Genomic DNA, 12,698 nt, shown 5'->3' with positions numbered 1-12,698 from the left:
TAAAGTTAGTCAAGATGTTAACTCTTAAAAGAGAGTTTGAAATGCTGAGAATGAAGGACGGGGATATAGTAAAGGAGTATTCTTCAAAACTCATGCAATTTGTGAATCAAATTCGGCTTTACGATGAGACATTTGAAGATTCAAAGGTGGTGGAGAAAATGTTGATTAGCCTTCCAGACAAATTTGAATCCAAGATTTCAGTAACTGAAGAGTCTTGTGATTTGAAAACTTTATCAATTGCAGAACTTATCAGTAAGCTACAGTCACAAGAGTAAAGGACCTCTATGAGGTCAGAAGAGAACACTGAAGGAGCATTTATCATGAAGCACAAAGACAAGAAAAATGGAGGGAAAGATGGGAAGAAATTTGCTAGTAACAAACAAAGCAAAGACAAAGCTCTAGAAAGCTCAAAAGAGTATTGTAAAAAGGGAAAGTTTCCACCCTGTGGAACCTGTAGAAGAACAAACCATTTGGAGAAAGACTGTTAGTATAAAGGAAAACCTCAATACAAATGTAGAAATTGCAAGAGATATGGATATACCGAAAAGTTTTGTAGATTCAAGGTGGGGCACATAGAACAATAGGCTGCAGAGTAAGCAACCACACCCAAGATCAATTACAACCTAAGGAATGACTATTTATGGTTAGAAAACCTTCTCAACCACTTGGAGCCAATGTTTGTCTTGTTGATAGTGGTTGCACAAGCCACATGACCGGTGATGTAAACATGTTCACGTCACTTGAGAAGTCCTACAAAGTCAAAGTAAAGCTGGGTAATGGAGATCTGGTATAGTCTGAAGGCAAGGGTTCTATTAATCTTCATACTAGAGAAGGTATGAAGCTCATTTCTAGTGTTCTTTATGTTCCTTGCCTAGAACAAAACCTATTGAGTGTGGCTAAAATGTTAAAGAAGGGTTATTCTTTGAATTTCAAAGATAGTATGTGCACTATTCATGATCCCCACGGGTGTGTGATCAATATACAAGTTTCAATTTCTTTTAGCACACAGATCTAAAACCGACATGAATAATCACCCACTAAGTTTATGTTGTTTCTTGCAAACCAATACCCCAATCGAGCCTATTAGTCAAATCTGCCCAAGCATCATGCATGCATTCGTACGTTCGCATAAAATACATACACACTTGAGAAGAAGCAAAGAAACAAAACCATAAGATTAAAGATGAAAACAGATATACAAAAACGTCCAAAGATTCAAACCAGATAAGGAGTATGGCATGCAACCGGTTACAAAATTCTTAGCCTTCCATCTTGACAAGAATAATGGAGAAAAAGGAAAATCGGCTACTATTCACGTGAGAAAAGAATTCTTCCCTAATGGCCTCTTAATGTGTTTTAAATAGAGCTTAGGGAGGAAACCCTAGATTACTGAAACTCCACAGCTGATTTAGAATAGGATAATGTGCGTTATGGGCTTCGTCCCCTTCATAAAAATTGTAGATCAGGAAGAGTAGATGAATTTGGCCTTTTTAATCACTTGATTTGGATATCGGACGCCCAAGTTATGGCCTTTTAAAGAATCAGTGTCTGTGCAGCTTTCCTAATTTAACCCAGCTATCTGGTCCCGACTTTGAAGCGATGTTTGGAAGCCCAAACGAACTCTGATTTGGACAAACCATATCATTAAAGAAATAACAAGAAGTCATCTACAATATCTTTGAAGACATCATTCACGTTATGGGATTGTAACTTGGCCAAAAACGTGAAAGAAGCATAGAAGGTCAAATCTGTCAGCACATTGGTTGCTTCTTTGTCTCCAATCTCCTTGTTTCCCTTCTTGCCATCAAAATTTCTCATGACCCAGGAAGCCCTAATTTGTCCAAAATAAGATAAAATAGTGTGAAGTCCAATTCCTATAAAATAAAATAAAACAAAATCAAGATGAATAAAATGATACAACTAACGTGCAAAAAGACTAAATATGAGGGCTAAATAATATGAAAATATGCGCTCTATCAAATTCCCCCACACTTAGACTTTTGCACTCCTGGGAAAAACACTAGACACTAACACTCAATAACAAAATGGATGTGAAAAATGCCAAATGAGAGGCACGACAAGTTTTATAGGAATTCAACACTCAAAGATCATCTTTCTTACACTTCCCAGACAAACAAGTAGCATGGCAATTTTACTTGGCAAGACGAGTCAAAATAAGCAGACCCTCATAGAATAAGAATATGCTCTCAAGTTCCTCAAATGCTATGCCTCACTCCACTCAATCACAATTCCACTACCAGATATGCTCATCTTCTAAATCTCCACTCTCAATGCTTTTTGCATGCAAATCAAAAGGACTTTTATTCATGGCTTTGAAAAGGATAGGAAGATAACAATGAAAAGTAAAGTAAACCTTAGGAAGAAAACATTCAAGACAACCCAAGATCAATGAAGAACTATTAAGCAAGCAGAAAATAGACACAAATTTTTTTTTTTTTTTTTTGAAAGGTAGGTGCGTTTTACGCTCCATCCCAACCTTTGTGAGTGCGTTTTACGCTCCATCTCACCTTGGCCTTTGGCCTTTCTATCTATTTTTCTTTTCGATTCCAAAGGACTTGCTTAATATGTTGCCATAATCAAAGGATGCAATGAATGTTCTTCAACCTAAAGAAGGGGAAAGATTTTTTTTTTGTTTTTTGTTTTTTTTTTGTTTTTTTGTTTTTTTTTTTTGTAAAATGAAAGAATGCCTTAATCATCTTTTCACATGCACGAGCACTGATAGCTTCAATAAAGATTCAAAACAAGCTCTGGGGTGATACCCATAATTAGTGAATGCACGCATATCATAAGAAAGAACAAGCACAAATATCCTCACAAAGACTACCTCAATCAACCCACTAAGCCAAACTCATTGCCAATTTAGAGAGCCCAAAAAGATAAGATCAACTTTCTAATCATGCCAAATTCTTTCAAACTCAATTTGCCCCATTTTGTCAAAAATCTTTTTTTTTTATTTTATTAATTTATTTTATTTTATTTTTAGAGAAGAAACTTCTATTCTAAAACTCCCCCCCACACTCAAACATTACATTGTCCTCAATGTAAGCATGCAACAAGAATCAGGTATAGGACAAGTAAGAAAAGTAAGGAGAGAGAAACAGCCTGAGTTTGTCAATTGTAGGCGACGTTGAGGAGATGCAGCTCCTCCACAGTATGCTCCTGAAAGCTCTCATAGAATGGCTTAAGCCTCTGCCCATTAACTGTGAATTTCTTCGTAGTCGACTCGTCCATGATCTCAACTGGAGCATTACATAGGCCAAATGGCATCCTTTGGTAGGCAAAAGTGCCAAAAGGACAAGTGAATGTGGTCTTCTCCTGATCCTATGGTGCTATGCATATCTGAAAATAACCAGAAAAGCCATCAAGAAAACAATAATGAGATTTACCTGCTAACCTCTCCAACATTTGGTAGATGAATGGAAGGGGAAAGTGATCTTTTCTGGTTGCTTGGTTGAGCTTCCTATAGTCGATGCAGACCCTCCAGCTGTTCTGCACTCTCATGGGCACTAGCTCATTTCTTTCATTAGCCACCAATGTGAAACCTGTCTTCTTGGGGACAACCTGCACTGGACTCACCCATTTGCTATCAGATATAGGATAAATGATACCATCCGAAAGTAACTTACTTACCTCTTTCTTGACCACATCAAGGATGGTGGGATTGAGTCTCCTCTGTGGCTGCCTCACTGGTCGGGCTCCTTCCTCTAAATGAATCCTGTGCATGCACAAAGAAGGACTAATACCTGGTATGTCTGCCAAGGTCTAGCCTATTGCTCGTTTGTTCCTCCTAAGTAGGTCCAGCAATCTCTTCTCTTGGTCAGGGTGGAGGTTGTTGGCTATGAGCACTGGCAACTTCTCTCCCTCCTCCAAGTAAGCATACTTGAGGTTGTCAGGTAAGGGTTTGCACTCCAAGGCAGGTGGTTGTTGGATTGAAGGTAGCAACCTATTTGTGTCTAAGTCAAGAGAACCATTTGCCTGCATGAAATTCTCAGCAAGGGAAACATTCGCCATGGAAGGCTCATGAGAGTTGTGTAAGGCATGCTGAAAACTCATGTCAGATTCAGAAAGATTTAAAAACTCATCTATCTCAGAACAAGCGGCACACTTATTGAATCCATTATGATAATCAGGGCAATGGACACTATCAGGAAAGTCATGGATGGTGGGGAACTCATAAGCAAAGTCAGGAATATCAGCACATGCAACATCAACCATCAAGTCAATAAAATTAACATGCCAGGAGGAATGATCTTCTGAAGGATACTTCATGGAATCGAGAATGTGGAAATGGATAGTATTACCAGCAAATTCCATAGACAAGGTACCCTCATGCACATTAATTATTGTCCTAGCAGTTTTCAAGAAAGGTCTGCCTAGTATCAATGGTGCATGTCCAAGTTTGTTATCATCTTCCATATTTAAAACATAAAAGTCAGCTGGGAAGATAAAATCCTTAACCTTAACCAGCACATCCTCCAAGACTCCCGTGGGATAGACCGTGCTCCTGTTAGCTAGCTGGACTACCACTCCTGTGGATTTCAATGGGCCAACCTGTAAGGATGCATAAACAGACTTAGGCATTACATTAATGGAAGCACCTAAATCTAGCAAAGCATTTGTGAATTGCAGCTCTCCTATAGTGCAAGGAATGGTAAACATCCCTGGATCTTTGCATTTCAAAGGCATGGCAGGCTGGATTAGGGCTGAGACATTCCTTCCAAGGTTGACCTGATCATTTCCCTTCAGCTTCCTCTTGTGGGTGCACAAGTCTTTGAGAAACTTGGCATACTTGGGAATCTGTTTGATGGCCTCCAAGAGTGGTATATTGACTTTGACCTTCTGGAAAGTCTCCATGATCTCCTTATCCAACTTAGCTTCTGCCCTCTTCTTGTTTTGAGTGGCTCTATGGGGAAAAGGCAATGGATTGTTGTAGGGGTGTTCTCCCTTGTCCTGATCATTGTTGATGTGCTGCTTGGCCCTTTGAATTGAGAGGGGCTGCGACTCTTCTTTTCTACCAGTTTCTTCTTGTGCCTTCTCTGGAGCATTCACTTCTTTACCACTACGCAGCATGATCGCACTCACATTTCCCTTTTGATTGGATATTGGCTGTGAAGGTAGCTGACCCGAACCTTGACTCCTTAGCTCATTTATGTTAGTTGCTAACTGCCCAATCTGTGTCTCCAAATTCTGTATGGTGGTGTCAGTCCGTTGTTGGAATTTGAGAGTATTGGCAGCCAATTGCTGCACTATGTCATTCAAGCTCGGTTCTGTCTTGGGTAATGTCTGTGCTTGTTGCTTCATTGGTGTGGCATTACTTTGACCTGGTGTATTGAACCTCTGTTGGAATGGTTGAGTTGAGGCACCCCCATATCTGAAGTTGGGATGGTCTCTCCAGCCCGGATTGTAAGTGGGAGCATAGGGATCATACCTACTTTGTTGTGGCTGGTGCTGAAACGGTCTTCCAGGGAAGATTCCATTGCATGATTCTGTGTTATCCTGCAATTGTGGGCACTGATCAGTTACATGTGAAGATAATGAACAAATGCCACATACCTGCTGGGGCTGGTTTCGATCAAGGGCTAACTGGTGAACCATTGAAGTGAGTTCCTCCAGCCTATTTTCTATTCTCCTTTGGTCCATAGGTGCATGATAAGGGTCAATATTTCCTATATCCTAATGAATTATATCCCTATTTTGGCTTTATAATTATGCTTAAAATAAATAATTATTTGCATTATATATTATTACAGGATGAAGCAAGAAAGCTGTCTTCTACAATTAATTAGGGGCATAAATCGAAGACGTTGGATTACCCATTATTGTTGCTCAAAATCATGGGCCAACTATGGAATCTAGAGGATGTTTCATGTGCACTTGGCCCAACAATCAAATAGAATCCAACATAAGACAAGCCCAAGACCAAGCTCAAGCCCAACACAAGGAAGGCCCAAGCCCAAGCCCAAGCCCAAGCTCAAGCCCAACACAAAGAAGGCCCAAAGCCCAAAAATATGAAAAGCCCAAGTCCCACAAATAGGATGACATCATCGCTTATATCATGGGATAGGATGACATCATCGCTTACATCATGGGATAAGATGACATCATTGCTTACATCATGGTTAAAATGACATCATTGCTTACATCATCAATTAGATATTTTGTATTATTAAATTATATAATTAAGTGGTTTCCATTACATCTTTTAGCCTATATATAGAGCACTTAGGTGCACTTGTAAGAGAGGATTATTCTTGAATGAAATTTTAGTTGTTTTAATTGCTCTTGTTCTCTTTTATTTTCTCTTGCAAATCTTACTTCTTCTCTTTCTTATTTAAATTCTTATGTCATTTATTGTTACTTTATTATCCACCGCCTAAATGGTCGGTTAATTTCTGCCTTTAAATTCTTACAATTTCAATTATTATCTTTCAATTATATACCGCCTATATGGTCGGTCAAAATAGTCTTTCAATTATTGTCTTTAAATTATATACCGCCTATATAGTCGGTTAAAAAATAGTCTTTTAAATACTGTCTTTTAATTCATGTCATTTAAATTCCTGCCAATTTATTTTAAAAATGGAAATAAGTAGCTAAATCTAATCTTGGGTTAAGGCGAGGACAGTGTCCAATGTTCTTGAATCTCAAGATAAGCCAAACCTCGATGAATGCAAGATTTATCTGAGTTAAACTCGAGTTGAGTGTATAAATGATTTTGTGAGTTTGGATTGGGTCATCATCCTAACTTAGAACTCTCATGCCATGTATGAAAGTTGCTAGAATTGGAGATGAGATATACCCAAGCTCAGACGATCAAATCATAGTCTCTAGTATAATAAAATTTACAGTGACATCTTAACCCAGAACCATCATATCATGTATGAGGGTTGCTTAGCTAAGAATCATTCGTATCTTGAATTATAACTACGAAACGATCCTCTGTTTATTTCAGATTAATATTGCTGTTTAAATTACTATAAGAGATTTATAAGGCATTGGTTCTGAACTCGCCTCAACCCAAGACCTTTTTAATATTCCAAAAAACCTTTTCACAATCAGGAAAACTTAGCTCTCTTTGGATAAATAAACCCGAATGAACCATTCTTTTGTTAAATAAACCTCCCAGTGAATCGACCCGGACTTGTCCGGAATTTATATTTGTGCTACAACTACACTCACACACTGGTGAGTTTAAACCTCCTCACCATTTCAACACTGAACATCCAAAACTGATTAAGGCTATCTAAATTGTAGGGTGAGGAGTGCAGCCAGTGCAGTAAAACCAACCTCATTGACAGTCTTCATGGGAGTGTTCAACCTGGTACCAAATTGTTGTGCATTTTGAGCCATCTTTGAAATTAAGTCTCGGGCTGCAGCTGGTGTCTTTTCCACTAAGGCTCCTCCAGATGCAGCATCCACTAAATACCTGTCCATGGGGAGTAAGCCTTCATAAAAATATTGAATGAGGAGCTGGTCACTTATCTGATGATGAGGACAACTAGCACACAACTTCTTGAATCTCTCCCAATACTCATGCAAGCTTTCTCCATCTATCTGTCGGATGCCACAAATGTCCTTCCGGATGGCTGCTGTTCTGGAAGCAGGAAAGAACTTCTCCAGAAATATTCTCCTCAGGCCATTGTTTTCATAGGCGGCCATATTGATCAGTTTAGGTTGAAACTCAAACACAGTATCAGAAACAAAGGGAAAGACACTATTAGTCACTGCCCTATCTTGAGATCTAAGTTCTCTTGCTTGTCGCCTAAGGGTTCTATCAATTTCTAGATCTAAATCAATTAGGTCACCCTTAGATGATCTGGTCATGCATTAAATATCAACAAGAACAAAAACAAAACAAAACACACAAGGAAAAATCACATAAACACACCAAGAAAACACAAAATGGCCCAAAAAATGGTCTAAACGTTGGATTTTGGCCAAAATATGCCCTCCTCACTGCTTAGCAGTGACTATTTCTCCCCACACCCCCATTCATTTGGACACCAAAAATCAGGGCATTCCGAGATAGTCGTAGGCAGTGAACAGTGCTGTTTATGGCAAAAAAAAAAACAGAAAACAAGCAAACCGAAAAGAAAAACACAAAGAATGAACAAAGAAAACACAAAGAATCAACAAGAAAATAAAAGAAAAGAGAAACCAAAGAGCAAGATACGAAGAAGCAACAAAAGAAAGCAACAAAGAATGAAAGAGAACTAAAAAGAAAAAGAAAGACAGAAAACAAATCTTGTTATGGCAGAACAGTTTGACGGTTCTTCTATATTGTGTCGCACAACTGATCACCTAAAAAGAAACCAGAAACAAAAAAAAAATGAAAGTTAGTAATATTAGAAGAAAATCAGTGAAGGAAAAAAGGAAAAGGGTTAGAAATTAGTATCATGTTATGACAGAAATAGTTTTGACGGTTCCTCGGCAATGGCGCCAAAATCTGATCGGGCTGTCGAACACCGATAGATTAGATGAATAATGATTCGGATTTGCAATAAGGGTGCAACCCAAAGTCGTCTCCCAACGAACCTCAAACGGATCTGTCAAAAAAAGATTAAACGAGGGGGGGTTGTGATGAAAACCGGAATTAAAAACGTTCAAGAATGAAACAAAGATGAACTAAAACGTAACCCGCTACAAACCCTACCTTCTTACCACGGTAATCCTTGTCTCACTTATAAAAACAATCTGTTTGGTTTGATTTTCTTTTGATTTGAAAAACTCTTCTACAACCCAAAGTCGTCTCCCAACGAACCTCAAACGGATTTGTCAAAACAAGACTAAACGGGGGGGGGGGGGATTTGGTGAAAAACAGAAAACAAAATAAACACAAAGACAGTAAACCGAGATGCAACCAGTTGCAACCTTTCCTCCCTACCCGGTTATCATCATCCACCATATAAAGAACCTATTTATCTTTAATCCTCAGATCTAACAAAATATGCTTGACAATCGTCGAAGACTAAATCGAAACAAATATAAAAATCACAGAAGATCTTCTTGATCAATATACAAGTTTCAATTTCTTTTAGCACACAGATCTAAAACCGACATGAACAATTGCCCACTAAGTTTATGTTGTTTCTTGCAAACCAATACCCCAATCGAGCCTATTAGTCAAATCTGCCCAAGCATCATGCATGCATTCGTACGATCGCATAAAATACATACACACTTGAGAAGAAGCAAAGAAACAAAACCATAAGATTAAAGATGAAAATAGATATACAAAAACGTCCAAAGATTCAAACCAGATAAGGAGTATGACATGCAACCGGTTACAAAATCCTTAGCCTTCCATCTTGACAAGAACAATGGAGAAAAAGGAAAATTGGCTACTATTCACGTGAGAAAAGAATTCTTCCCTAATGGCCTCTTAATGTGTTTTAAATAGAGCTTAGGGAGGAAACCCTAGGTTACTGAAACTCCACAGCCGATTTAGAATAGGATAATGTGCGTTCTGGGCTTCGTCCCCTTCATAAAAATTATAGATCAGGAAGAGTAGATGAATTTGGAATTTTTAATCACTTGATTTGGATATCGAACGCCCAATTTATGGCCTTTTAAAGAATCAGTGTCTGTGTAGCTTTCCTAATTTAACCCAGTTATCTGGTCCCAACTTTGAAGCGATGTTTGGAGGCCCAAACGAACTAGGATTTGGACAAACCATATCATTCCAGAAATCCCAAGAAGTCATCTACAATATCTATGAAGACATCATTCACGTTCTGGGATTGTAACTTGGCCAAAAACGTGAAAGAAGAATAGAAGGTCAAATCTATCAGCACATTGGTTGCTTCTTTGTCTCCAATCTCCTTGTTTCCCTTCTTGCCATCAAAATTTTTCATGACCCAGGAAGCCCTAATCTGTCCAAAATAAGATAAAATAGTGTGAAGCCCAATTCCTATAAAATAAAATAAAACAAAATCAAGATGAATAAAATGATACAACTAACGTGCAAAAAGACTAAATATGAGGGCTAAATAATATGAAAATATGTGCTCTATCAGTGTGAAATTTCAAATGTTAGAATGGTAGATGATAGTTTTCCTTTGGATTTTGGTATGGCTAAACATGTTTATAGTGCCAAATCTAATGAAACTTGGATGTGGCATAATAGGTTTGGGCACTATAATCAGAAATCCTTAAAGTTTATGTTGATAATGATATGGTGATGGATATGTCTACTATTTATGTGAGTGATGATGTTTGTGGATGTTGTCAAAAGGGCAAGACGCATAGAAAAGATTTTCCTATCGACAAAGCTTGGAGAGCAACCAACAAACTTGAATCGGTCCATACTGATGTTTGTGGTCCAATGAGCATTCCATCTGTAAATGGAAACAAATATTTTTTGTTATTCATTGATGATCTCACAAGGATGGTATGGGTTTATTTCATGATTAATACATTTGAAGTTTTATCTCTATTTAAGAAATTCAAATCTTATGTAGAGAATCAAAGTGGATGTAGCATCAAGACTTTGAGGTCAGATAATGGTATGGAGTACAACTCTCAAGAATTTGTGAAATTTTGTGAAGCTGCAAGTATTAATCATCAGCTGATAGTATCTTATACTCCACAACATAATGGGGTATCAGAAAGGAAAAACAGGATAGTGATGGAGATGGCCAGATGCATGATTATTGAGAAGTGCTTGCCTAAGTATTTCTGGGCTGAAGTTGTAAATACAGCTGTTTATCTTTTAAACGGACTCACTACAAGGTTTGTGAAGGGTATAACACCATATGAAGCATGGTTTGGGTTGAAACCATCAGTTAAGCACCTGAAAGTCTTTGGTTCAGTTTGCTATTTTCATGTACTAGTAGTGAAAAGAAACAAATTGGATGAGAAGGCCGAATTGGGTATCTTATTGGGTTATGCAGCTAACTCCAAAGGGTATAGAGTTTACAATATGGAGATTGAGAATATTACAGTTAGCAAAGATATTCTAATAGATGAGACTGCTTTCTAGAATTGGGAGAAAAATTCACCTGAAAAGCAATCCACATTTTCACATCAGGATTCAAGCTCAAGAGGAGCAAAAGAAAATCAAAAGACCTCTGCTCAAAGTGAAGATGGAAATGATGATTCAGACCTGGAGTCTCCAAACCTAAAAACTAAATCTCTGTCTGAGATTTATGCAAGGTGCAACATGGCTATCTCAAAACCAGTAGATTTCATTGACGCTTTCAAATATGAAGAATGGAAGAAAGCTATGAAGGAGAAAATTGAAATGATTGAGAAGAACCAAACTTGGGAGCTCACTACCAAGCGAAAGGGAAAGAATGTTATAGGTGTCAAATGGGTTTATAGAACTAAAGTAAACCCTGATGGCTCCATTTTCAAGCACAAGGCTAGATTAGTTGTCAAGGGTTATGCACAAATGGCTGGAGTAGACTATGGTGATACATTTGCACCCGTGGTAAGACATGATACTATTAGAATGCTACTAGCTTTTGTTGTTAAACATGGATGGAGTGTGTTTCATTTAGATGCCAAGTCTGCCTTTCTAAATGGCATTCTTGAGGAGGAGATATATGTGCACCAGCCTCAAGGTTTTGTAATTTCTGGTCAAGAAGACAAAGTTTATAGATTGAGAAAAGCACTATATGGGCTAAAACAAGCCCCCAGGGCCTGGTATGCTAGAATTGACTCTCATTTGATCCATCAAGGATTCAAGAGGAGTGAAAATGAAGCTACATTATATGTTAAAGGTCTTGAAGATGGTGAAAAGCTGATTTTGTCCTTGTATGTGGATGATATGTTGGTAACAGGAAGTAATTCTCAGCTTTTAATGAAATTTAAAGAACAAATGCAGCAAGAGTTTGAAATGTCAGATTTGGGGTTGATGAATTACTTCTTAGGAATGGAGGTTTATCAGATGAAGAAAGGCATTTTTCTTACTTAAAGAAAATATGCCTGGGATGTTCTCAAAAGTTTAATTTGGATCAAGGAAAATCAATTGCAACACCACTTGTCTAGAATGAAAAACTAACATTAGATGATGGAGAAGACAAGGTGAATTCTACTGTTTAAAGGAGCATGATTAGAAGCCTTCTCTATTTGACTGCTACACGACCTGATCTTATGTTTCTAGCTAGTCTTTTGTCAAGGTTTATGCACTCACCAAGTTAAACTCACCTTAATGCTGCTAGAAGAGTGTTAAGATACATTAAGGGTACTTTTGATTTTGGTGTGTGGTATGAGAAGAAAGTTGAAGGAATGTTACAGGGATATGTTGACAGTGATTGGGTTGGAAGTATGGAGGATTCTAAAAGTACTTTAGGGTGTATTTTTTCATTTGGATCAGGTCCTTTCTCATGGAACTCTAAAAAGTTGGATGTGGTAGCTCAATCAACTGCAGAGGCTGAGTATGTGTCTGCTGCTGCTGTAGCAAATCAAGCAATTTGGCTTTGGAAATTAATGACTAATTTTGGTGAAGATCAAGTTGAGCCTACTGTCATCATCTGTGATAACAAATTTGCCATTACTATTGCAAATAAGCATGTCCAACATGGCCGAACAAAGCATATTAAAGTCAAATATCATTCCATCAGAGAAGCAGAAAAGAATCAAGAGGTTAAGTTGGTGCATTGGAAGTCAAAGTTGCAAATTGCAGATATCCTTACAAAGTCACTCCCAAAGAGCAGGTTCGAGGAATTAAGAGG

At 38.0% G+C, this 12,698-nt stretch overlaps 1 protein-coding gene and 1 non-coding gene across 2 annotated transcripts; one reads left to right on the top strand and one right to left on the bottom strand.

The window, feature by feature from the left end:
- Positions 1–3,783: 3,783 nt before the first annotated feature.
- LOC127804485 (uncharacterized) lies at positions 3,784–7,845 on the bottom strand. Its single transcript, XM_052341354.1, has 2 exons — positions 7,309–7,845; positions 3,784–5,517 (listed from the first exon to the last, which is right to left on the bottom strand). The coding sequence occupies exons 1-2, from the start codon at positions 7,843–7,845 to the stop codon at positions 3,784–3,786; spliced, it is 2,271 nt and encodes a 756-aa protein (XP_052197314.1).
- Positions 7,502–7,605, top strand: LOC127805412 (small nucleolar RNA R71). The gene has a single exon (XR_008024141.1). It is a non-coding gene; the product is annotated as a small nucleolar RNA R71 (small nucleolar RNA).
- Positions 7,846–12,698: the final 4,853 nt, after the last annotated feature.

The sequence above is a fragment of the Diospyros lotus genome, chromosome 6 (assembly GCF_014633365.1).
Source record: "Diospyros lotus cultivar Yz01 chromosome 6, ASM1463336v1, whole genome shotgun sequence".
In the NCBI taxonomy this organism is placed as follows: Eukaryota; Viridiplantae; Streptophyta; class Magnoliopsida; order Ericales; family Ebenaceae; genus Diospyros; species Diospyros lotus.
This window is presented reverse-complemented; position numbering and strand designations above follow the sequence as displayed.